The sequence below is a fragment of the Xenopus tropicalis genome, chromosome 4, assembly GCF_000004195.4.
Source record: "Xenopus tropicalis strain Nigerian chromosome 4, UCB_Xtro_10.0, whole genome shotgun sequence".
NCBI lineage: Eukaryota > Metazoa > Chordata > Amphibia > Anura > Pipidae > Xenopus > Xenopus tropicalis.
In genome coordinates this window covers 145,837,490-145,865,376 of record NC_030680.2, presented here as the reverse complement: position 1 = coordinate 145,865,376, position 27,887 = coordinate 145,837,490, and the positions used below count along the sequence as shown (strand labels likewise).

At 43.7% G+C, this 27,887-nt stretch overlaps 1 protein-coding gene across 1 annotated transcript; it reads left to right on the top strand.

Annotated features, from left to right (window-relative positions):
* The first annotated feature begins 15 nt into the window (after positions 1-15).
* Positions 16-27,577, top strand: c4h3orf14 (chromosome 4 C3orf14 homolog). Its single transcript, XM_004914156.4, has 6 exons — positions 16-121; positions 18,465-18,602; positions 22,122-22,200; positions 23,658-23,781; positions 25,764-25,838; positions 26,238-27,577. Exons 1-6 carry the CDS (start codon positions 16-18, stop codon positions 26,421-26,423), a joined length of 708 nt encoding a protein of 235 aa, XP_004914213.2. The 3' UTR covers positions 26,424-27,577.
* Positions 27,578-27,887: the final 310 nt, after the last annotated feature.

Here is a 27,887-nt window from a genome sequence, read left to right as displayed (position 1 = left end):
TTTTTTGACATGACCATGCCTTTTCTCGACGTGACCACGCCAATTTTGACGCAACTGCGACTTTCTTTGACACACGAATTTTTCGGCGGCAAATTTTCTTTTATGGTTGAACTTGATGGACGTATGTCTTTTTTCAACCTAACTTACTATGTTGCCAGGATATGTAGTAGAAGACTAGAAGCCGATCTTCATTTCTGAAACCGCAGCGTTCGTGTCTTTCTCAAACGCAGCGGAATGTTGAAAAAAAAAAAAACATTTGGATCTGTAAATATTTTCTCGCTTTGATGAGCTTCTTCTGAGAACTTTGTATCGACGGTATATAAATCATAGAATTTTATATTTTCATATAAAGTGAATTCTTTTTTTCTAGTTTCTAGGATATGTGTGAACACAAACATTGTGCGGGTAGAATAGTAATAAATAAAGTTACAATCGGGTTGAATTAAATCTGGGTCAGTGATTGGGGAAATTGGATATTTCATTTTTTATTATGTTAATCATTGGCCCAATAGGAATATATGACAGATTGCGGTTTGGGTTTTGCCCATTGACCCATCTCACTATCAGGTTCCTTTATATACAGTGGCTTGCAAAAGTATTCAGCCCCCTTGAACTTTTCCACATTTTGTCACATTACAGCCACAAACATGAATCAATTTTATTGGAATTCCACGTGAAAGCCCAATACAAAGTGGGGTACACGTGAGAAGTGGAATGAAAATCATACATGATTCCAAACATTTTTTACAAATAAATAAGTGCAAAGTGGGGTGTGCGTAATTATTCAGCCCCCTGAGTCAATACTTTGTAGAACCCCCTTTTGCTGCAATTCCAGCTGCCAGGCTTTAGGGTATGTCTCTACCAGCTTTGCCCATCTACAGACTGAAATCCTTGCCCATTCTTCTTTGCAAAACAGCTCCAGCTCAGTCAGATTAGATGGACAGCCTTTGGGAACAGCAGTTTTCAGATCTTGCCACAGATTCTCGATTGGATTTAGATCTGGGCTGTGACTGGGCCAGTCTAACACATGGATATGTTTGGGTTTAACCCATTCCATTGTTGCCCTGGCTTTATGTTTAGGGTCGTTGTCCTGCTGGAAGGGGAACCTCCGCCCCAGTCTCAAGTCTTTTGCAGACTCCAAGAGGTTTTCTTCCAAGATTGCCCTGTATTTGGCTCCATCCATCTTCCCATCAACTCTGACCAGCTTCTCTGTCCCTGCTGAAGAGAAGCCCCCCCAGAGCATGATGCTGCCCCCCCATATGTGACAGTGGGGATGGTGGGTTCAGAGTGATGTGCAGTGTTAGTTTTCCGCCACACATAGCATTTTGCATTTTGGCCCAAAAGTTCCATTTTGGTCTCATCTGACCAGAGCCCCTTCTCCCACATGTTTGCTGTGTCCCCCACATGGCTTGTGGCAAACTGCAAACGGGACTTCTTATGGTTTTCTGTTAACAATGGCTTTCTTCTTGCCACTCTTCCATAAAGGCCAACTTTGTGCAGTGCCCGACTAATAGTTGTCGGACAGATTCCCCCCCCTGAGCTGTAGATCTCTGCAGCCCCCCCAGAGTCACCATGGGCCTCTTGGCTGCATTTCTGATCAGCGCTCTCCTTGTTCGGCCTGTGAGTTTAGGGGGACGGCCTTGTCTTGGTAGGGTTACAGTTGTGCCATACTCCTTCCATTTCTGAATGATCGGTGGAACAGGGCTCCGTGGGATGTTCAAGGCTTTCGAAATCTTTTTGTAGCCTAAGCCTGCTTTAAATTTCTCAATAACTTTATCCCTGACCTGTCTGGTGTGTTCTTTGGACTTCATGGTGTTGTTGCTCCCAATATTCCCTTAGCAACCTCTGAGGCCGTCACAGAGCAGCTGTATTTGTACTGACATTAGATTACACACAGGTGCACTCTATTTAGTCATTAGCACTCATCAGGCAATGTCTATGGGCAACTGACTGCACTCAGACCAAAGGGGGCTGAATAATTACGCACACCCCACTTTGCAGTTATTTATTTGTAAAAAATGTTTGGAATCATGTATGATTTTCCTTCCACTTCTCACGTGTACCCCACTTTGTATTGGTCTTTCACGTGGAATTCCAATAAAATTGATTCATGTTTGTGGCTGTAATGTGACAAAATGTGGCAAAGTTCAATGGGGCCGAATACTTTTGCAAGCCACTGTAGATGATAGATAGATGATAGATAGATAGATAGCGATAGAGGTAGATAGATAGATAGATATAGAGATAGATAGATAGATATAGAGATAGATAGATGATAGATAGATAGATAGATATAGAGATAGATAGATAGATAGATATAGATGATAGATATACTGTAGATAGATAGTTAGATATAGAGATATACAGTGGTGTGAAAAACTATTTGCCCCCTTCCTGATTTCTTATTCTTTTGCATGTTTGTCACACTTAAATGTTTCTGCTCATCAAAAACCGTTAACTATTAGTCAAAGATAACATAATTGAACACAAAATGCAGTTTTTAAATGAAGGTTTACGTTATTAAGGGAGAAAAAAAACTCCAAATCTACATGGCCCTGTGTGAAAAAGTGATTGCCCCCCTTGTTAAAAAATAACTTAACTGTGGTTTATCACACCTGAGTTCAATTTCTATAGTCACCCCCAGGCCTGATTACTGCCACACCTGTTTCAATCAAGAAATCACTTAAATAGGAGCTACCTGACACAGAGAAGTAGCCCAAAAGCACCTCAAAAGCTACACATCATGCCAAGATCCAAAGAAATTCAGGAACAAATGAGAACAAAAGTAATTGAGATCTATCAGTCTGGTAAAGGTTATAAAGCCATTTCTAAAGCTTTGGGACTCCAGCGAACCACAGTGAGAGCCATTATCCACAAATGGCAAAAACATGGAACAGTGGTGAACCTTCCCAGGAGTGGCCGGCCGACCAAAATTACCCCAAGAGCGCAGAGACAACTCATCCGAGGGGCCACAAAAGACCCCAGGACAACATCTAAAGAACTGCAGGCCTCACTTGCCTCAATTAAGGTCAGTGTTCACGACTCCACCATAAGAAAGAGACTGGGCAAAAACGGCCTGCATGGCAGATTTCCAAGGCGCAAACCACTTTAAGCAAAAAGAACATTATGGCTCGTCTCAATTTTGCTAAAAAACATCTCAATGATTGCCAAGACTTTTGGGAAAATACCTTGTGGACCGACGAGACAAAAGTTGAACTTTTTGGAAGGTGCGTGTCCTGTTACATCTGGCGTAAAAGTAACACAGCATTTCAGAAAAAGAACATCATACCAACAGTAAAATATGGTGGTGGTAGTGTGATGGTCTGGGGTTGTTTTGCTGCTTCAGGACCTGGAAGGCTTGCTGTGATAGATGGAACCATGAATTCTACTGTCTACCAAAAAATCCTGAAGGAGAATGTCCGGCCATCTGTTCGTCAACTCAAGCTGAAGCGATCTTGGGTGCTGCAGCAGGACAATGACCCAAAACACACCAGCAAATCCACCTCTGAATGGCTGAAGAAAAACAAAATGAAGACTTTGGAGTGGCCTAGTCAAAGTCCTGACCTGAATCCTATTGAGATGTTGTGGCATGACCTTAAAAAGGCGGTTCATGCTAGAAAACCCTCAAATAAAGCTGAATTACAACAATTCTGCAAAGATGAGTGGGCCAAAATTCCTCCAGAGCGCTGTAAAAGACTCGTTGCAAGTTATCGCAAACGCTTGATTGCAGTTATTGCTGCTAAGGGTGGCCCAACCAGTTATTAGGTTCAGGGGGCAATTACTTTTTCACACAGGGCCATGTAGGTTTGGATTTTTTTTCTCCCTAAATAATAAAAACCCTCATTTAAAAACTGCATTTTGTGTTTACTTGTGTTATCTTTGACTAATAGTTAAATGTGTTTGATGATCAGAAACATTTTGTGTGACAAACATGCAAAAGAATAAGAAATCAGGAAGGGGGCAAATAGTTTTTCACACCACTGTAGAGATAGATAGATAGATATAGAGATATAGAGATAGATAGATGATAGATATAGATAGATAGTTAGATATAGAGATAGATAGATTAGATAGATAGTTAGATATAGAGATAGATATAGAGATAGATAGATAGATATAGAGATAGATAGATAGATAGATAGATAGATAGATAGAGATAGTTAGATATAGAGATATAGAGAAAGATAGATATAGATAGATAGTTAGATATAGCGATAGATAGATAGATATAGAGATATAGAGATAGATAGATATAGATAGATAGTTAGATATAGAGATATAGAGATAGATAGATATAGATAGATAGTTAGATATAGAGATATAGAGATAGATGGATAGATAGATATGGAATATATCTATACTGTGTATATATGTGCAGCTGCCAGGCCTGACGCACAGCACAGCCAATCAATGGGAAGCGTGTAATCCTTGTTACAAAGCAATTAAATCATTAGCTTCTTTGTTCAGCCTTCAATTGGAAACTCTGTCATTAAGTTTAAGTCTAATTGTGTCCCGATCCGACAAACAGTGTAACGCCTGACAGTAAATCCTTAGGAACAGGTGGTTTGTTTCTTTTTTTTTTCCAGGTACTGAACTGTATCCATAATAGAGTCTTAATATGCAGTGAACTTCAGGGTGAAGCCACACAGAGCAAAAAGTAGCAGCTACTTGTCACGGCTACTAAAACAGACAATGCTGATCATTTACTGATAATTGTCTCTACGTGTGTTTAGCAGCGGCAATTCCCAGTATTGTCTATGGCAGGGGATTCTCTGGGGTCTAGTAGCCATTACAAGTAGCTGCTACTAAGTAGCTCCGTGTGTCTTCACCCTCAGGGCAGCAGCACTCAAATAGGATAATAATGAAATAGAGAAAGTACAGGGAAGAGCGACTAAGCTGATAAAGGGAATGGGCTCAGTTATGGGGAAAGGCTGGCCCAGTTGGGATTGGTTACACTGGGGAAGGGGCAGTTAAGGGGGGGGGGCACTATATATAAATATATAAGGGGGGGCAGTAATGAAATAGAGAAAGTACAGGGAAGAGCGACTAAGCTGATAAAGGGAATGGGCTCAGTTATGGGGAAAGGCTTACTTTTAGTATGATGCAGAGAGTGATATTCTGAGACAATTTGCAATTGGTCTTCATTTTTTTTCATTTGTGTTTTTTTTAGTTTTTTCATTTTCAGTTCAGCAGCTCTCCAGTTTGGAGTTTCAGCAGCTATTTGGTTGCTAGGGTCCAAGTTACCATAGCAACCAGGGAGTGGCTTGGATGAGAGACTGGTATATGAATAGGAGAGGGACTGAATAGAAAAGAAAGTTATAAAAGGTAACAATAACAATAAAACTGGAGCCTCACAGAGCAATAGGGTTTGGCTGCCGGGGTCAGTGACCCCCATTTGAAAGCTGGAAAGCGTCAGAAGAAGAAGGCAAATAATTCAAAAACTATACAAATAAATAATGAAGACCAATGGGAAAGTTGCTTAGAATTGGGCGAAATGCAGAAATTCTCAGTGAATCCATACCTGCCGAAAGATTTTGCTCTTCGCTACATCGGACGCCAGCGCCATATTGATACATCGCATTCAAGTTACAGAAGATGCTACTTAGCGGCCGCCCACAAATAACACTGAAAATCTATTCTGGGGGGTAAAAAAAATGGCAATTTAAGTTGTGTTGATAAATGAGTCCCGCATTATGGCGCATTCATTCCTGATTAAGGGCCAGATTTACTAAAATGACATAATTCCACCCCCCCCCCCTTTTTTTTTTATTTTCAAATTCAATTAAACTCATTTCCCTAAATGTCTTATATTTATCAAAAAAAAGTTGCAAGGAAAAGTCGCTGCGAAAAAAGTGGTAAAAAATTAGATTTTTTTGAATTGTTGCTGTGAAAATCCCAATTTTAGTGAATTGTCGCAGCGAAAAGTCACGTTTTTGGACAAAACCCAGTGAAATCTCTAAAATTTCGAGATAAAATTTTTTTTGTCACCCGCATCCTTTTTGATCGCCCGTGTCTTTTTTTTGTCGCCTGCGCTTTTGTTGACGCGACCACGCCCTTTTTTACGTGACCGCGCACAATTTTGACGCGTGTCAAATTTTTCTGTGCCGAATTTTCATGGAAGTTTCGTGAAACAATAGTGAAATGCGGAAATTCGCTGCGAATCCATGTCTGGCGAAAAAAATTCACTCATCGCTACTGGCGAATTGTCCTATTCGGATCGGGTTAGACGCATAGTAAATCCTGGAAAAGTCGCTGCGTTTTTTCTAAACAATGGTTAGTAAATGGGCCCCTTATATTTGCTAATATTTAAAACTACAAAAAGGAGACTTTTCCGTCTTTCTCGCCATGTTGGGACTCGCTTGCCCTTAGAACGCCGGTGGCTTATTACAACGAGGGAAATCTTCCGTTAATGAGGTTGCCCACTCCTGATTTCTATGAAGCGCAGAGAATATGCGACTAATATCTGCAATTATCCGCGGAGACAAAAGGCCGCTTTGGCCAACGCAATCCGGGCCAATGGAATTCCCGCTTTTCATTAGGCCTCATTGTTGCCAATAGAGATTGATGCAAATGTAATTTCTTTCCTGTCACAGCCTGACAATGTGAAGCCCCTTAGCCGCCGCGGTCAAACTTGGGGAAGCGGCGTGATTTCCCCTTGACAAAAATGTGACATTTGCCCGTGACGGAATTTTGTTATTTAGAGATCATTTCACAGAAAAATAGCATTTTGCTTAGAGAAAGAGGCAACTGCCCCCCGCGGTGTTTAACTCTCCCAATCAGCAAATCAGCAAATCTTCATATTTCCATCTTCCGCCCGTCGCCGGGAATCAGAAATATAGACTGTCAGGCCCCAATCTGTAGGGTTGTACCGCCATTGGCTATTGCCCCGGATGCATGGAGCCAAGGGGTAAAGGAACCCCATTGGGCCCAGACACATTCATGGGCTTATTTGGCAATGTTCCGCATTTTAAAAAAAACTTGAACGCTCGCTTATTTATTAATATGGTGAATTCATTCGGATACGTTGAATTTCCGGGTTTACAAACTCGAATAAAACTCGAAAAGCTCAAATATCTCGAATTGAAAATATGGCTTGACTTTGCCTACGACACCTCCCATTGACTCATTAACGCGAATTGTTGAGCTCGAATTGTAAAAAAGTTTTGAATGCCCCCACTCTTCTGGAAAGGTTCCCTGGGTCGGACTGGGGTGTGGAGGGCCCACCGGGGCCCGCGCCCATAGCGTACCCCCCCAGGAGGGCCCCTCCAACCCCCCTCGCAGGGCCCCCCACCCAACAACCTTCCCCGAGCATGTAAATATAACGCGTCGGGGCAGAAATGTTCGGGCAGGGGGAGCGCCACAAGGGTCGGGTCTGGGCCGCCGGGATTTTTCCGACCCTGAAGGTTCCTACTACAGTAGATGTTGGAACTAGTTATGAGCGAATCTGTCCTGTTTCGTTTCGCCATAAAATTCAGGAAATGGCAAGAAAAATTTTTGTCGCCGTGTCTATTTTCTGTTGCCCACGTCTATTTTTTTGTCGCCCTCACTATTTTGACACGGCCGCACCTTTTTCTGATGTGGCCGCGCCCTTTTTTTTTGGCATGACCAATTTGACGCGAGGCAAAATAAAATTCCGCACGGCTAATTTTTCCACTGCAAATTTTCACGGAAGTTTTGCCAAACAATTCACCAATGGCGAAATGCGGAAATTCGCTGTAAATCCATGCCTGGCGAAAAAATTCGCTCATCACTAGTTGGAACATTGTTGGTGGGATTTCCTCCCATTCAATCTTCAAAAGCAGCGCTTCTCAACCTGTGGGTCGGGACCCCTTTGGGGGTGGAACGATCCTTTCACAGGGGCCGCTTAAGACCATCGGAAAACACATATTTCCCATGGGCTTAGGAATAATTTTATGGTTGGGGGTCACCACAACACGAGCAACTGTATTAAATGGTCACGGCATTAGGAAGGTTGGGAACCACTGTTCGAGAGCATAAGGGAGGTTGGGCACAGATGTCTGGTTCTCCAGCACTTTTCTCAGAGCTAGCTATGTTGCGCTGACCTCTGTGCTCCTAGTAGGAACCCCCTTGCCAGATGGATCACAAGACCAAAAATGATCCACTGATGGAGGCAAGATCCAGATTTGGCTTCCTTTAGTAAAATGACTTATGATGTTTATTCAATAGGAGAGACAGGAATAAAGTTGACCATCTGTTGGCCAATGCTGCTTGGATTACTGCTTGGGTCAAAAGGGAGAAGAAGCCCATATGCTGGTAATGACCCCAACCTTGAGACTCACCTTAGTTCAGGTGGGTTAGACTGAGAACTAAAGCACTTCCCATGTTGAGAAATGAGGGCACAAAGGTAGAAAGTTCATTCATTCTTCATGTGAAGAACAGGTTACTGACACTGGAGGACCATGGGAAGGAAGCTTGTGAGACAAATGATATCAACAAGAATTAAGAGAGGGGAGCATCACTGTACCCTTAGGGTGGATGTTCGTTTCCATGAATCCTCTTTATTTTTCCCCAAACAGGAATTGCTCCAGCGGCCATTTAAGGAGCATTGGCACTCACTCTTGAAAAACAATAATGTGTCACTTGAAACTCAGTGAAATAGGAAACAATGAAGGGATTAACTTCCCCTTGAAACTGTGTGAAATAGAAAAGGGGATTAACTGACCCTTGAAACTGTGTGAAATAGAAAAGGGGATTAACTGACCCTTGAAACTGGGTGAAATAGAAAAGGGGATTAACTGCCCCTTGAAACTGGGTGAAATAGGAAAAAGGATTAACTTCCCCTTGAAACTGGGTGAAATAGAAAAGGGGATTAACTGACCCTTGAAACTGGGTGAAATCGGAAAAAGGATTAACTTCCCCTTGAAACTGGGTGAAATAGGAAAAAAGGATTAACTGCCCCTTGAAACTGGGTGAAATAGTAAAAAGGATTAACTGCCCCTTGAAACTGGGTGAAATAGAAAAGGGGATTAACTTCCCCTTGAAACTGGGTGAAATAGAAAAGTGGATTAACTTCCCCTTGAAACTGGGTGAAATAGAAAAGGGGATTAACTGCCCCTTGAAACTGGGTGAAATAGAAAAGGGGATTAACTGCCCCTTGAAACTGGGTGAAATAGAAAAGGGGATTAACTTCCCCTTGAAACTGGGTGAAATAGAAAAGGGGATTAACTGCCCCTTGAAACTGGGTGAAATAGAAAAGGGGATTAACTGCCCCTTGAAACTGGGTGAAATAGAAAAGGGGATTAACTGCCCCTTGAAACTGGGTGAAATAGAAAAGGGGATTAACTTCCCCTTGAAACTGGGTGAAATAGAAAAGGGGATTAACTGCCCCTTGAAACTGGGTGAAATAGAAAAGGGGATTAACTTCCCCTTGAAACTGGGTGAAATAGAAAAGGGGATTAACTGCCCCTTGAAACTGGGTGAAATAGAAAAAGGGATTAACTGCCCCTTTGAAACTGGGTGAAATAGAAAAAGGGATTAACTGCCCCTTGAAACTGGGTGAAATAGAAAAAGGGATTAACTGCCCCTTGAAACTGGGTGAAATAGAAAACAATGAAGGGATTAAACGTTTGTAACAATTTTTTTAACCATTTGTTAAACTCGAACATTTCTAGCACTCGACAGATCAAACCTGCCGATTTTTTTTTCCCAAGAAAAAAGTAACCTAAACGTTAATAAATCTCAAATTATTTGAGTTATTTTTGTAAAAATTCCAGAAAAACTTTTTCTCAAAATTGCTTAGTAAATGTGCCCCTTGATTGACTTTTATTAAATCAGGTGATAAGCCCCAAACTTCAAAATGAATGGGGCCCAAAAGGGGTGTGGTTTAGTCGGATTAGGCATAGCTTGGGACCTACTCATGCCCCACTATTCCCCCAGCAACCCTAACTCACAGAAAGAGAAGAGTCATAGCCAATTATCTACATCATTAGGATAAACTTCCCCTTTAAATCCCTGCGGGAGACTTTCCCTCGTCCTGCGCTGAAGTAAAACGTGGGTTTGACAGGAATCATAGAAATATCTTGTACCTCCCCCCGGAATTTGTATGATAAAGGGGATTATTATTTATTTCTGTTCATAGAAAACAAAAGAAGAAAACCGCTCGTGGCGCAGAACAGGATAATAAATCTTTTCTTCGTTTGTCCCGATTCCCCCACGAATTATGTAAAGAAAAAAAGGCTTAATTATTAGCTTGTCTGTTATTAACTGAGCAGTAGTGATGGGCGAAAAGTTTCGCCAGGCATGGATTCGCGGCGAATTTCCGCGTTTCGCCATTGGCGGATTGTTTCGCGAAACAGATGAAAAATTTTGGCGCGGAAAAATTCGCCGCACGTCCAAAATTGTCGCGGCGTCAAAAAAGAATAGTCGCGGGCGACGAAACAAGAGCCGCGGGCGACAAAACAAGAGCCGCGGGCGACGAAACAAGAGCCGCGGGCGACGAAACAAGAGCCGCGGGCGACGAAACAAGAGCCGCGGGCGACGAAACAAGAGCCGCGGGCGACGAAACAAGAGCCGCGGGCGACGAAACAAGAGCCGTGCGACAAAATAATAGCTGCGGGCGACGAAACAAGAGCCGCGGGCGACGAAACAAGAGCCGCGGGCGACGAAACAAGAGCCGCGGGCGACGAAACAAGAGCCGCGGGCGACGAAACAAGAGCCGCGGGCGACGAAACAAGAGCCGCGGGCGACGAAACAAGAGCCGCGCGACAAAACAAGAGCCGTGCGCGACAAAATAATAGCCGCGCGACAAAATAATAGCCGCGGGCGACAATTTTTTTGTCGCACGACATTTTCGCCGCTTCGCGAATTTTTCGCCGTTTCGCGGATCTTTTCAAAGATTCGCGAATTTTTCGGCGAAGCGAAACGGAACAGATTCGCTCATCACTACTGAGCAGTCATTAATTAGAAGCCTCAGGGCCAATCTACACCTTGTACATCGGGGCTCCTCCCCCTCTCGCAACTTCCGCATCATTATTTTCATACAAACATTAAATATTTTGATTTTTAAAAGCTTTTTGGGAAAGTTTTTATAAAACAAGACTAAGGGGCACATTTACTAATACGCTAACATTTCTCATTTTTAAAAAAAATTCAACGGTTAGTAAATGCCCCCCTAAATGTTAATCCCCATGGCAGTCAGCGTTGTATTATTCCTGACGGTAGAGTTATGCATGGGTTGGGCAGAGCCGTGTCCAACCTGGACCCGCCTACCCACTTTGCTCCTCCCCCAGTTCTACTTCCTGACCCGACCTGCAGAGGGTTAACTTTATCCCGACCCAGGAACCACTCACATGGAGAGAAACATCACTGTGAAAAGGAAGTGACATCACTCCGGACCAACCAACTTGGGGGAAAACAGGTCTTTGTCCTGGAGATGGAATGGGGGGGGGGGGGAACAAGTTCAGGAATAGAGTCTGTACCCAGGTAGGGTACCCCCAAAACTGCCCCAATCACTGTGAAAGGGAAGTGACATCACTCCGGACCAACCAACTTGGGGGAAAACAGGTCTTTGTCCTGGAGATGGAATGGGGGGGGGGAACAAGTTCAGGAATAGAGTCTGTACCCAGGTAGGGTACCCCCAAAACTGCCCCAATCACTGTGAAAGGGAAGTGACATCACTCCGGACCAACCAACTTGGGGGAAAACAGGCCTTTGTCCTGGAGATGGAATGGGGGGGGGGGGGGGGAACAAGTTCAGGAATAGAGTCTGTACCCAGGTAGGGTACCCCCAAAACTGCCCCAATCACTGTGAAAGGGAAGTGACATCACTCCGGACCAACCAACTTGGGGGAAAACAGGTCTTTGTCCTGGAGATGGAATGGGGGGGGGGGAACAAGTTCAGGAATAGAGTCTGTACCCAGGTAGGGTACCCCCAAAACTGCCCCAATCACTGTGAAAAGGAAGTGGCATCACTCTGGACCAACCAAGTTGGGGGAAAACAGGTCTTTGTCCTGGAGATGGAATGGGGGGAACAAGTTCAGGAATAGAGTCTGTACCCAGGTAGGGTACCCCCAAAATTGCCTGCACAGAATTTAGAATTTTGTGCACAAAATCCAACCAATTTGCTAGTATTACGCAGGTACCCGACCCCCTGCAGGACCGGGTGGTTGGACCCAATTACCCAGATACCCTCTATTGCTATCTATGTGCAGCAGCCTATAGACCCACAAATCTCCCATATGCTTGCCGCTCGGGTCTGGGTCATGTGATTACCCGTAAGAGAAGTTATAATATGTACTGGCACATAGTGATGAGCAAATTTTTTCACCAGGCATTGATCTGCCGCTAAATTCTGCATTTTGCCATTGGCGTATTCTTTCGGGAAACGGCTGCAAACATTTGCTGCAGAAAAAAATTTGCCAAGTGGGGAAAAAGCGACAAAAAAGTTGCTGTAGAGCAAAAAAAGTCGAGGTCACGTAAAAAAATTCACAGTCATAAAAAACTGTTACTCTGACTACAGATTACACTAGGCGAAAAAAAAACAAACCCCATTGATTTTAGTGTTTTTTTTGGATTTTAGCAATTTTATTGCATTTTGCATTGTTCTTTGCCCATGGAAATTTTATGTGCTATATATTGATTTGGGTGCCCCTGTACCCCACATAGTTTGGTAAATATATGCATATAGGGCATCAAACTGTTCAGTAGACCCCTGGCGTTCATATTTAGAATGTTTTATGTTGATATGTTACGAAATGTGGGGGTACATAATGGGGCAAAATGCAAGCTTTGTGACAATTTTCAGAAATTTCATAAAAACCGTTCTGTTTAGCATAGCTTTGTAGTTTGCAGTAGAAAGATGTATTTACCCATTTTTGTTTTGTCAGAATGTGTACTTTCAGAAAATATATGGTTTTCTGGGGGTCTCTGTACTGTTAGGGGGTCTTATGGCACATAATACACATACTGGGAGCTTATATTGCAGAGTTCAGATGTGAAATATCATATGCACTATTTTCATTTGGGTGCCTCTATACACCCCATAGTTTGGTAAATCTGTGCATATTGGGCATCAAACTGTTCAGTAGGCCCCTGGCGTTCATATTTAGAATGTTTTATCTTGGTGCGTTAAGAAATGTGGGGTACAGAATAGGGTAAAGTCCAAGCTTTGAGTCAATTTTCAGAAATTACATAAATGTTGCTACATTTAGCTTAGCTTTGCTGCCTGGTGCTTTGCCATACAAAGACATATTTACCCATTTTACATTCGGCACAATATATATTTTCTGAAAATGAGGTTTTCTGGGGTCAACTTACTTATTTCCCACTTTTACCCCATTTATTTCTACTACCGTCTGATTTATATGCCATGAAATATGTATGCACTAATTTAGTTTTTGGGTCTCTAAATGCCAGATACAGTGCTGATCCTATGCACAATGGGCATCAAACTGTTCAGCGGCCCCTTGGCTTTCATATTTAGGGTATTTTTTCTTGGTACATAATGTTATGTGGGAGATAAGGTGCTTGAAAGTGGAAGGTTTAATAAGATTTTCAGGTATTTCATCAAAACCGCCAATTTTGGGAAAGCATTGCGACTCCGTAGTTTGGAATAGAAAGACATGGGTGCCCATTTTTTATTCGCCCAGATGTGTACTTTCCAAAAATATATGGTTTTGGGGAGGTCAATGTATTTTTTTGTGTTTTTAACCCACACAAATGCAGCAAATGTGTTGAATTTTCAATAGCTAAAAGTGATTTGTATGCACTAACTTCCTTTTGGGGTCTCTAAATGCCAGATACAGTGATAATCCTATGCACAATGGGCATCAAACTGTTCAGCGGACCCTTGGCTTTCATATTTAGGATGTTTTTTCTTGGTACCTAATGTTATGTGGGAGATAAGGCGCTTGAAAGTGGAAGGTTTGATGCAATTTTCAGGTATTGCATCAAAACTGCCAGATTTGGGAAAGCATAACGACTCCGAAGTTTGGAGTAGAAAGACATGGATACCCATTTTTGATTCACCCTAATGTGTACTTTCCAAAAATATATCGTTTTGGGGGAATCAACTTTTTTTGTCTTATTACCCCACAAAAATGCAATAAATGTGTTGAATTTTCAGTAGCTAAACGTGATCTCTAGGGCAACTTGTATGCACTAACTTCCTTTTGGGGTCTCTAAATGCCAGATACATTGGTGATCCTATGCACAATGGGCATCAAACTGTTCAGGGGACCCTTTGGCATATTTAGGATGTTTTTTCTTGGTATCTAATGTTATGTGGGAGATAAGGTGTTTAAAAGTGGAAGGTTTAATAAGATTTTCAGGTATTTCATCAAAACCGCCAATTTTGGGAAAGCAATTCGACTCCTTAGTTTGGAGTAGAAAGACATGGGTGCCCATTTTTGATTCACCCTAATGTGTACTTTCCAAAAATATATCATTTTGGGAGGGGGTTAACATACTTTTTTGTGTTTTTTACCCCCCAAAAATGCAATAAATGTGTTGAATTTTCAGTAGCTAAAAGTGATCTCCGGGGCAATTTGTATGCACTAACTTCCTTTTGGGGTCTCTAAATGCCAGATACATCGGTGATCCTATGCACAATGGGCATCAAACTATTCAGGGGACCCTTGGCTTTCATATTTAGGATGTATTTTCTTTGTACCTAATGTTATGTGGGAGATAAGGCGCTTGAAAGTGGAAGGGTTGATGCAATTTTCAGGTATTTCATCAAAACTGCCAGATTTGGGAAAGCATTGCAACTCCGTAGTTTGAAGTAGAAAGACATGGGTGCCCATTTTTGATTCACCCTAATGTGTACTTTCCGAAAATAAATGGTGTTCGGGAGGTCAACGTATTTTTTTGTGTTTTTACCCCACACAAATGCAGTAAATGTATTAAAGTGATCTCCGGGGCACTAACTTCCGTTTGGGGTCTCTAAATGCCAGATACAGTGATAATCCTATGCACAATGGGCATCAAACTGTTCAGCGGGCCCTTGGCTTTCATATTTAGGATGTTTTTTCTTGGTACCTAATGTTATGTGGGAGATAAGGTGCTTGAAAATATAAAAATATATATATAAATGCATAAAGTTAACTAAATAGCATCAGTGGGGGGAACAATGAAAGTAATAGTGTACAAGCAATAACTTCCCCCGGGGCTTTAGTTCCCCTTTAATACACTGCAGGTATATTTCCATTGTATCAGATCCGATCATTCTTTCCCCCCCAGAAGTCTCCTCCTTTCTTCCCTGTAATAATGAGCAGTTTGAGGCATTTTTACATGCAGAGAATAACAGTTCATTTGGCTGCGAGGTCACTGAGGGAACAGAGCGTGGGCGGCGCAGGGAGTTACAGAATGAACCAACAATGAGACCGTCGGGATTCTGAACTCCTGTGTAGCTCGGGGGCATCTTATTGCAAAATGTATTTTTTATGTTGCCAGAAACAGTAGCTTTACAGCAGGAATCCTGGGAAACAGACCAAGTTTGACTCTTTAAAGTTAAAGAGGGATCTAATACGAACACTGGGGATCTAATACTAACAGTTCAATCTGCCCCAATACAGTAATCCATAGAAACCAATCATCATTTAGCTTTGATTAGTCTACTGCATGGAGGAAAGCAAATCTCTGATTGGTTGCTATACACTGTTACTATGTTAATATATGGGCCTGGGTAGGTTCTGATCAGATCCATTTTTGTTATCAGCTCAAGGTTCTGCTCAGTATATTCAGTTGATCTGCAGGAGCAGCTGATTTTATTGACAATGTTGTGCTGCCACCTAGTGGGTAGAGTAGTGTAGTACCAGCCAAACCCAGGCTAAATGCTCAAAGCAGCAATGTTATACACAGGGGGCATTTATTAACCCCCTGGGCATAAGTGTAAGAGTTTACCCCTTAGTGATTCTGCCAGGGGGGGGGGGGGGGGGTGGCTGAGCTTTGCACCTCGTAATGGAAAAAAATCTGCTGCAAAGTAAAGAATGCATCATTGGCAGTGTAAGCCCTGATCTGTCCCTAAAGGAGAAGGAAAGGGGTTAATACCCTAATACCCCTGGCCAGTGCTCCTGAAATCAGAAAACTGCACCGGCCCAGGGTACTTTTCAGCAGGCACAACAGAGCGACCCTATATTACCTTCTCCTTCCTTCAACGCCCCCAAAAGAGTGAAAAAGCTATGTTCAAGTTCAAGTCTACTGAGCAGATGGGAAAAAATGGGGAGCCAACCAGGGCCGTAGGGGGGGTGACTAATATTTTGCACCTCTCAGTGATTAACCCTTTCCTGGAGAATACGGAGTGGGCTGGGGAGAAGTGGGGGTTACCAATAGGAGAATGCAGACCCTGTGGCTGCTGGAAGCCCTTAAGGCCCTGCCATTACCCTGCTCCCTCAGACCCCCCCCCCCAATCATTCTGAGTGGGGCCCTTGTTTATGGCAGTGGAAAAGGAAACCCCATGGGGGATATAGCGGCTCTGTGCAGGCGGCTGCTAAACCCTGAAATATATTTTGCTCATTACAAACCTGAGGTTTAATTGGTGTGTATATGTATATATATGGTGTATATCATTTATATATATATATGGCCTATATAATGTATATATATGGTGTGTATTATTTATATATATGAAGTGAGGTTGTTTAAACCTGATCAGAAAAACATCACATGATTCTTCAATTTAATTTCAGCCTCACAATGATTTTTCTTTGCTCAGGTTTGTTTCCCTGACAGTACCCAAGATTGGCAGCAGGTGGCGCTGTTGTTCCAGGTTCTTTATATTAGCTGTGTAACTGATATCTTAAAAACTAGAAAAGAAATGATATAAAGTGCAAAAGTACTCTGAATAATTTTACATTATTTTGTCTGGCGGGTTTACTTTTCCTTTAGAAGATAATTTGCTAGGACGGGTTTAATAAGATTTGAATTGCAGTCACTGTCATGTCTGTAAGTGGGTGAGTGCTATTAAAACACTGTCATGGCAGTTTACAGGGGAAGGGGGACAAGGACAATTAAATAATCAGTAAGATTCCCATTCATTCATGTTACATGGAATGTGGCCCTTTCCCAAAGAGCTTACAATCTAATCAATCTCTTGGATTGCCTCTATCAGAAACAGCAAACTAACCATTCATATTATACTGTATATTCATTAATATTGATGTTATGTTTAATGAATTTTGTTACTGGAGGTGGTTCTATCCCAAACTTTTTGCCCTCCCCCCTCGTGTCCCAACTTTTTCCTTATAAAATACAGAAGCCAATCAGCGATCAGCTTCCATCTCCTGCAGGTAAAATGGTGGAAATCTTGCCACGGGCAGATGTAGGAGGCTGTTCCTGCTGAACTGCGCCACGCATAGGAGAAAACCTGCGCTGGGAGACCTATGGGTTCTTTCTACCACTTACAGCGGCACCCATACTGCACCCATAGTAACGCCAGGCCTTGCCCCTTGGGTTGCTCAGCAACAGGAGGAAAGTCACATGACCCAGAAGGTCCCCACGGGTGCCAATGCCTCAGTAATAAACTTTTCTTTAATTGGTGCCCTTATTGTGTTTCAGCTGAGAGTTATAGTTGCACAACACAGCTGGGGGACGCTACCATATGTGAAGATTCACGCCTAAGAGAAACAGTCTCCTCCTGGGAAATTTGGTGTTAGGTGGTTGGTTTGGGGGTAAAGTGGGTGTAGGGTTGCCCTTCTCCTGTTCGGGAACTCTAGGCAGGGAGGCAGGGCATGACATCACAGGGGCGGGGCATGACATCACAGGGGCGGGGCATGACATCACAGGGGCAGGACATGACAAAGCCACGAGGCCGCTGCACATAATAAATGACAAACTTGAAATAAAATTACCAACAAGAAAATAATCAGCATAATCTGCATTTATAAACCAGCGCTGGAAACCGATAATCCCGCCCCACAATGGGAAACTACCCAAAGGGAAGGGGCTTGGGACTCCTCCAGTTACATGGGAGTAGGAGAAACAATAGGTTAGCTGAAAGCAGTTCTAATGGGTAGCGCTGGCTGAAAGCTCAGACTCAGGCACAAGGCACTGAGATGGCGCCTACACACCAATATTACAGCTACAAATACATTTGTTGGTTGAAGAATAAAAGGTTAAATGGCAGAGGGAATTATTTGCTGTGTAACAGTGTCATTTAGAGATAAAAAATACTTTTACCCTTTAACCATTATCAAACAGCACTGATTTGTATAAAAACATTTAACAATAAACAGGGTAAAATTGAGACTCGTCACAGTTACTGTCAGTGGGAAACACAATCCTAGGGAAAAGGCAGGTGTAGTTACTAAGACTTACCGCTGGAGGGCAGCAACAGACAAGCAACTGCAAATCCCTCAGCCCAAGTACAGCTGAGAGACAGACGTAATAGCGACCTATCACCTGGGGGCTACAATGAGATACGGCTTTCGATTGGTTGGTTATAATAAGGTCTCTGCTGCTTGCGTTCCCTCAGATATTTACAGCGTTCGTCTACGGACACGTGATTAGTTCTGGCCTATGAAGGAGAGCTTCCGGCCTGTTGCCCGTGGCTACGCTTTGAGCGTCCTTCCGGCTTTGTTCCCCTAATGCGGAAGTGCAGTACGCGGAGCCGGAGGGACTTTTCCCGGCTGTTCAGTTGCGGCTCCGGTGAGAGATGAAACATCTGATTGGGCCTTTTTTTTAAAGTGATGGTACAACTGCTGGGCACTAATTCGCCTTTATCCCGACAATAGGGAGATCATGTGACCAAAACCCGCCTTGTTTCTCCTGAATTAACAAAAGCTTAATGTCTTTATGTTCTCTGGTTCTGACTCTTGAAACAATGTAGCAGAAGTCATTTCCCCTGTAGTTTCAGGAGTCTGACCCAGCAGTGCGGGGGATAGAAACAGCCAAACAATTACTGCTGCCATTTACTTTTCACCCTGAGTTTGTGTGATGTTGCCGGTGTGTTGTTTGCCACTTTAAAGGGCAACTATTAAACATTCCTCCCAACATTTGAAAAATGATCAATGGCAATTTTCTGGCCACGCCCACTTTTGTGGCCACGCCCCCAATTTACCACACCCCATCCATTTTTTTTCTTCCAAAAATACTCCTTTTATATAGATGAAATGGTGGGATCAGATGCAAATGTGCTATACCCTCATACTGTACTACCTAAGGGAAACAATATAGCAACTCCTACATATAAATACAAATATAGAGAGAAGGCAGTGAGTTATAACTATCTACCAGTTTTTCCCCCCATACACAGTGCCCCCCATAGAAAGTGCCCCCCATACACAGTGCCCCCAATTGAGACAGTGCACCCCATACACAGTACCCCCATACACAATGCCCCCAATTGAGACAGTGCACCCCATACACAGTGCCCCCAATTGAGACAGTCCCCCCATACACAGTGCCCCCAATTGAGACAGTGCACCCCATACACAGTGCCCCCAATTGAGACAGTCCCCCCATACACAATGCCCCCAATTGAGACAGTGCACCCCATACACAGTGCCCCCAATTGAGACAGTGCACCCCATACACAGTGCCCCCAATTGAGACAGTGCACCCCATACACAGTGCCCCCAATTGAGACAGTGCACCCCATACACAGTGCCCCCAATTGAGACAGTCCCCCATACACAGTGCCCCCAATTGAGACAGTCCCCCCATACACAGTGCCCCCAATTGAGACAGTCCCCCCCATACACAGTGCCCCCAATTGAGACAGTCCCCCCCATACACAATGCCCCCAATTGAGACAGTCCCCCCCATACACAGTGCCCCCAATTGAGACAGTCTCCCCCATACACAGTGCCCCCAATTGAGACACTCCCCCCATACACAGTGCCCCCAATTGAGACAGTCCCTCCCATACACAGTGCCCCCAATTGAGACAGTCCCCCCATACACAGTGCCCCCAATTGAGACAGTCCCCCCATACACAATGCCCCCAATTGAGACAGTGCACCCCATACACAGTGCCCCCAATTGAGACAGTGCACCCCATACACAGTGCCCCCAATTGAGACAGTGCACCCCATACACAGTGCCCCCAATTGAGACAGTCCCCCATACACAGTGCCCCCAATTGAGACAGTCCCCCCATACACAGTGCCCCCAATTGAGACAGTCCCCCCCATACACAGTGCCCCCAATTGAGACAGTCCCCCCCATACACAGTGCCCCCAATTGAGACAGTCTCCCCCATACACAGTGCCCCCAATTGAGACACTCCCCCCATACACAGTGCCCCCAATTGAGACAGTCCCTCCCATACACAGTGCCCCCAATTGAGACAGTCCCTCCCATACACAGTAGCCCCCAATAGAGACAGCCCCCCCATACACAGTGCCCCCAATAGAGACAGCCCCCCCCATACACAGTGCCCCCAATTGAGACAGTCCCCCCCATACACAGTGCCCCCAATTGAGACAGTCCCCCCCATACACAGTGCCCCCAATTGAGACAGTCCCCCCAAAAACAGTGCCCCCAATTGAGACAGTCCCCCAATAGAGACAGCCCCCCCATACACAGTGCCCCCAATAGAGACAGCCTCCCCATACACAGTGCCCCCAATAGAGACAGCCCCCCCATACACAGTGCCCCCAATTGAGACAGTGCCCCCAATAGAGACAGCCCCCCCATGCACAGTGCCCCCAATAGAGACAGCCCCCCCCCCCCATACACAGCGCTCCCTTCGTCTTCTTCGTCCCCAGCAGCTCCTCGGTGTATGCGGCTCCTTCTGCGGCGGTCCCAGGCCCTTTTATAAGGTTGCGCCCGTGCGTAATGACGTCACCCGCAACCTTATAAAAGGGCCTTGGACCACTGCAGAAGGAGCCGCATACACCGAGGAGCTGCTGGGGAAGAAGGAGCGCCAACGCATCCCGCTGTCCCAGGTAAGTCAATGAATGTTCCGCATTTCCATAATTTATTACGGAAATGCGGGACATTCATGGAACTATCCGGGACAGCGGGATGCGCTCTAAAAACCGGGACTGTCCCGCGGAAAGCAGGACAGTTGGGACCTATGTTTAAAAAGGAAAGTTGCCAAAAATGCAAGAGCTGTTAAGGATTAAAGCTGCTCTGTGGAGTGGTTCTCTGATTGGATGCCTCCGGCATAATGTGACCTCCACTGCTCCGCCCCACAGGGACAGATTAGCCCCCCACAGGGACAGATTAGCCCCCCACAGGGACAGATTAGCCCCCCAGAGGTTGGTTGGCATTGAACCCACTATACCAGCCATCTAAAGCCACAGACCCACCCCTGTTCTGTGCTCAGGGTTGGATTGGGCCGCCAGGACACTGGGAATATACCCAGTGGGCCCCTGTGGGCCAGGCCCGACCCTATTGTCGCTTCCTCTGGCCTCTGATGTTCTCCCCTGACGCGTTTCACATACGTGCGTTCAGGGGAGTGTGTCGGACAGGGGGGGTGGGGGGTAAGGGGTGCGCGGCGGGCGCCCCTGTGGTGGACGCTGCCGGAGGAGGCTCCTTGGGGGGTGCAGGGGCCCCTGAGGTGGTGGGTCCTTCACCCCCCAGTCCGACCCTGCTAACCCTTAAAGTGGACCTGTCACCCAGGCATAAAAAGCTGTATAATTAAAGTCCTTAACAAATTAAACATGAAACCCAGATTATTTTTTTTAATTAAATCACCCATACCTGTTATAAATGTATTTAAAAATCTCATCTGTCAATCATATATCGCCTGCCCCGCTGAAGGCATAGAGGCAGGGCAGGCAATATATGATTGACAACTCAGATTTTTCAATTACAATTACTTTAATTCTCCATTCAACACTTCCTAGATATCACCTACATAGCAAATGTACAAGATTTTGGGGTGAAACAAAGCTTTTCTTAATAACAGTGTATACAAAATGGCGCCCGGCCTGCTGGCTGTAATTATAAATTCCAAGACTGAAGGGGAAAAAAATTTTTTTATATAGTGTAATTAAAGTTTATTTTGCTCAACTGACATAATAGATAAGGATTTGGAATTATTTCTTAGGGGTGACAGGTCCCCTTTAATGCTTTAGCATTTGCTAAGAATAAAAAAAACAAGCTCATGTTTGGCTACTGCACTTAAGCGCAAAGATATCAATAACAGCAGCTGAACCCACTTACCTGAGCCTGATATTGGCAGCCATTTCATTTCTTGATCCTTTTTGCACATAGAGATGAGCAGAGAGGAGAGGAAACCAACGAACATGTACTTTGTGACAGAAGCCGCATTAAGAAGGAGACATAAGGAAATGTAAGTACATTCATAAATATCTGCTAGTAGTGTGACTGAAAGAAACCTCTGTGCAACCAGAGTCAGTGATGTAGAGGAATGGAATTATGGGATCTGGAAACCCGTTACCCAGAAGGTTACGAATTACGGAAAGGTAATCTCCCATAGACTCCATTATAAGCAAATAATTCTAAATTTTAAAAATGATTTCCTTTTTCTCTGCAATAATAAAACAGTACCTGTACTTGATCCCAACTAAGATATAATTACCCCTTATTGGGGGCAGAACAGCCCTTTTGGGTTTATTTCATGGTTAAATGATTCCCTTTTCTCTGTAATAATAAAACAGTACCTGTACTTGATCCCAACTAAGATATAATTACCCCTTATTGGGGGCAGAACAGCCCTATTGGGTTTATTTCATGGTTAAATGATTCCCTTTTCTCTGTAATAATAAAACAGTACCTGTACTTGATCCCAACAAGATATAATTACCCCTTATTGGGGGCAGAACAGCCCTATTGGGTTTATTTCATGGTTAAATGATTCCCTTTTCTCTGTAATAATAAAACAGTACCTGTACTTGATCCCAACTAAGATATAATTACCCCTTATTGGGGCAGAACAGCCCTATTGGGTTTATTTAATGGTTAAATGATTCCCTTTTCTCTGTAATAATAAAACAGCACCTGTACTTGATCCCAACTAAGATATAATTACCCCTTATTGGGGGCAGAACAGCCCTATTAGGTTTATTTAATGGTTAAATGATTCCCTTTTCTCTGTAATAATAAAACAGTACCTGTACTTGATCCCAACTAAGATATAATTACCCCTTATTGGGGCAGAACAGCCCTATTGGGTTTATTTCATGGTTAAATGATTCCCTTTTCTCTGTAATAATAAAACAGTACCTGTACTTGATCCCAACTAAGATATAATTACCCCTTATTGGGGCAGAACAGCCCTATGGGGTTTATTTAATGGTTAAATGATTCCCTTTTCTCTGTAATAATAAAACAGTACCTGTACTTGATCCCAACTAAGATATAATTACCCCTTATTGGGGGCAGAACAGCCCTATTGGGTTTATTTCATGGTTAAATGATTCCCTTTTCTCTGTAATAATAAAACAGTACCTGTACTTTATCCCAACTAAGATAAGTAAAGCAAATAGCCCGCCCACACAATTTTTAATGTACTTTTTATTTTCATTTTCTGATTTAAATACATTGCAAACTGGTAAATCAATATTTTAATTTCAACCATTATCCACTAGATGGAGTCAGTTGCATCCCAGAAATACAGACCTAACTAGTGAAACTTTTCACTGCTGAGACATTTTCTTCTCTGGGCAGCAGTTTATAGTTTAATAGGAGTGTATATTATTCTCTCTGTTCCTAACATGAGGTGCTTTGGCCTTTATGTTAGGGTTTTGTATTAAAATAATTAAAACTGATCATCTTTCAAACTCCCAGAATAGCTGAACAAGCCAAAGTACAGGAAGAAATGAAGGTGCAATCTGAGCAGCATGAAAGCGAAAGGAAAATGCTTGACCAAAGAGCTGAATCAGCAAATGAGAGAAACCAAGCTATACTAGAGGTAAGGATTGCCGGCATCCCCCGGGGTGAAACCCACCCTAAAATAGAGAAAAACCCTACCCTTATCCGCTACAGCTTTAAAGGAACAGTAACACCAAAAAATGTTTGTAAAAGTAATTACAGTACAATGCACTGGTTTAACTGGTGTGTTTGCCTCGAAAAGACTATAGATTATATAAACACTGTTATTATTATAAAACTACTATAGTTTATATAAACAAAGCTGCTGTGTAGCCATGGGGGCAGCCATTCAAAGGAGAAAGGCACAGGTTACATAGCAGATAACAGATAAACCCCATTATATTCTACAGAGCTTACCTGTTATTTGCTATTAATCCTGTGCCTTTTCTCTTTTGAATGGCTGCCCCCGGGCTACACAGCAGGGTATTTATATAAACTATAGTAGGGTTTCTGTAGCAAACACCCCAGCTGTACCAGTGCAGGAATGGCTGCCCCCGGGGCTACACAGCGGGGTATTTATATAAACTATAGTAGGGTTTCTGTAGCAAACACCCCAGCTGTACCAGTGCAGGAATGGCTGCCCCCGGGGCTACACAGATGCTTTGTTTATATTAACTAAAGTAGGGTTTCTGAGGCAAACACCCCAGCTGTACCAGTGCAGGAATGGCTGCCCCCGGGGCTACACAGCGGGGTATTTATATAAACTATAGTAGGGTTTCTGTAGCAAACACCCCAGCTGTACCGGTGCAGGAATGGCTGCCCCCGGGGCTACACAGCGGGGTATTTATATAAACTATAGTAGGGTTTCTGTAGCAAACACCCCAGCTGTACCAGTGCAGGAATGGCTGCCCCCGGGGCTACACAGCGGGGTATTTATATAAACTATAGTAGGGTTTCTGTAGCAAACACCCCAGCTGTACCAGTGCAGGAATGGCTGCCCCCGGGGCTACACAGCGGGGTATTTATATAAACTATAGTAGGGTTTCTGTAGCAAACACCCCAGCTGTACCAGTGCAGGAATGGCTGCCCCCGGGGCTACACAGCGGGGTATTTATATAAACTATAGTAGGGTTTCTGTAGCAAACACCCCAGCTGTACCAGTGCAGGAACGGCTTCCCCCGGGGCTACACAGCGGGGTATTTATATAAACTATAGTAGGGTTTCTGTAGCAAACACCCCAGCTGTACCGGTGCAGGAATGGCTGCCCCCGTGGCTACACAGCGGGGTATTTATATAAACTATAGTAGGGTTTCTGTAGCAAACACCCCAGCTGTACCAGTGCAGGAATGGCTGCCCCCGGGGCTACACAGCGGGGTATTTATATAAACTATAGTAGGGTTTCTGTAGCAAACACCCCAGCTGTACCAGTGCAGGAATTGCGGCCCCCGGGGCTACACAGCGGGGTATTTATATAAACTATAGTAGGGTTTCTGTAGCAAACACCCCAGCTGTACCAGTGCAGGAACGGCTGCCCCCGGGGCTACACAGCGGGGTATTTATATAAACTATAGTAGGGTTTCTGTAGCAAACACCCCAGCTGTACCAGTGCAGGGCAACAATACATTATATTTTAATTATTTTTAACATTTTTTGGTGTTACTGTTGCCTGCCCCACGGTGAGCCACTAACAGTGCATCCACTTTCCCCCGGAGATTCTTGGCTAATGTAATTTTTAGCCCACCTTGATCTATGTCTAAAAAAGGCCAAATCACTTATCCACTGAGGAGGTGACAGTTATGGTTCCATACATAGGTTTGCAGGCTTGGTCCAGAGAAGCCAAGTGGACAGCCAATACCTGCCTGTGTATGCTTCCTCTGTCTGAACCTCTGTGAGACTGGAAAGGACTTACCTGCAGTCTCCTTTGTGCATTTGTGTCGCTCGTTTAGATTTACTCCCACTGAAAGCTTAACTTGGCAAGTTAAAATAAGTCATGTAAGTCGGATTAATATTACTGTGCTTCAGAAATAAATGTGATTGTCTGTGAGACACTGTGGTCAGGTTTAATTGTGACTTTCATTCTAGGATCTGCAAGTGTTAGAACAGAACCTGAAAAGAAAGTCAGAGTCCTGTCCTGATCCTTTTGTTCTTAGCCTTGAGGTAAGTAGAAGCCATTCAGGCTTTGGCTAATGAGGATTTGTAAACAAACTCTTCCTAAACTACATGACTTTCTACTGAACAATAGCAGCCCCCTCACCTTATGAATTTTGTAAAGGGGGGAATTATGTGAGGCAGTACTTACCCTTTATTGCTGTTTGTTTACTGAGTTTTATAAACATTTCTGGTTAAATAATGTACATTCCATGCAGGCCTGAGCGGTTGCCATGTTACCCTCCTATTCCTATGCATGCTTCATACAAATAATATTGAAATAATATATGCGATACAATTGGCACGGCCATTCTGAGATATTGGCACGACTCTCGTACAAACTTGGCAGTTGACAACAAAACCCCCTTTAAAACGTTATTTATCTTGTTTCTTCTGTTTTTTTTTTAGAATAAATATTGGGAATCGGTGGAAAAAGAAATTCCAAAGTGGGAACGGTTTCTTCTTGGAAAGGCCCCATCTCCTTTTGGAGTTCAGCAAAGCCAGGAGAAGTTAAATCATTCCCAAACACTGCAGAGCCCAAGGAAAAAGGACTTGCCTCCTTCTGGTGCTCAGGCCCACACCTTCCCTAGGTAGCGTGCTCTTCCTCCGGTTGGTGGGAACTGGATGGATAAAAAGGGATTTAGGAGGGAGTTCAATATGAACATCAACATTAATTCTGACTATCCAGGGGTCAGTACAAGCTGCCAACTCCAGGCCGAGCTGGCAGCTAATTGGTGTGTATATGGGCTGATTGCCTATTGACTTTGACCTATCAAAGCCATCCTCTTCCAATGGGTCCAGTGGCATAACTGCAGGACAGTGATCCCCAACCGGTGGCTCGGGGGCAACATGTTGCTCCCCAACCCCTGGGATGTTGCTCTCAGTGCCCCCAAACCAGGGAGTTATTTTTCAATTCCTAACTTGGGGGCAAGTTTTGGTTGAATAAAAACAAGATTTCCTACCAAATAAAGCCTAATAGCCAATCACAGCCCTTATTTGGCTCCTCCATGAACTTTTATGGTGCTTGTGTTGCTCTCCAAGTCTTTTTGCATTTGACTGTGGCTCACCAGTAAGAAAGGTTGGGGACCCCCGCTATAGAGGAAGCAGACCCCGCAATTACGAGGAACAGGGGGTCCCAAACAGGGTCTGCTTTCTCTATAGTGACTGAAAATTTGTGTGGCTGTTGCAGAGGAGCAACAAGTAGATGTGCAGATGTACATGTGCTTATGGGAGGGGGGCTGTTTTGGTACACACTGGGCCCCTCCAAAGTCTTTTTGCAGGGGGCACCAGTGGCATGCCGGTATGCTACTGAATGGACCTACTGATTTGACTCCGCAGGTGGGTGGCCGGATTGTGCAATGTGTATGCTTAATAACAAGGTATTTAATGATAAAACTTTCATTCCTGTTGTTGCTGTGTTACGTCATGCGGGGCTGAACATGCTGCAGTTGCACCCCCTGACCCTCCCCATTTGCACTCGTCCCTTCCCTCCTGCTGATTTCATTTTAAATTTGTTTTTATATTTAGAGTAGAGTGCTTTCAAAAAACTTTAAAGTAGAAACAACATAAAGTAATAAATTGTAATATATTTATATACAATCATTTTATCCTTCGGGTGTTAATGCGACATCCATTGTGAAGCATTGCATATTCCCTTTTTAGGCAAGATCATTTACTAAATGTAATTATAATTTACTATGAGGAATACTCGAGTATAAGCCGATCCGAATATAAGCCGAGGTACCTAATTTTACCTAAGAAAACTGGAAAAACTTATTGACTCGAGTATAAGCCTAGGGTGGGAAATGCAGCAGCTACTGCTAAGTTTTAATAATCAAAATAAATACCAATAAAATAACATTAATTGAGGCATCAGTGGGGTATATGTTTTTTAATATTTATTTCAGAGAAAAACAGTAAACTAGCTCTGTAAGCGGAGAAGAGGGTCAACAAAAACAATATGAGTACTACCCCACGCTCATTGCACATTGGCAAACTGGCAGCAGACCCAGTCCCGGAGGGATGTAAGGGGAAATAAGTATTGCTAGTGGGAGCCTA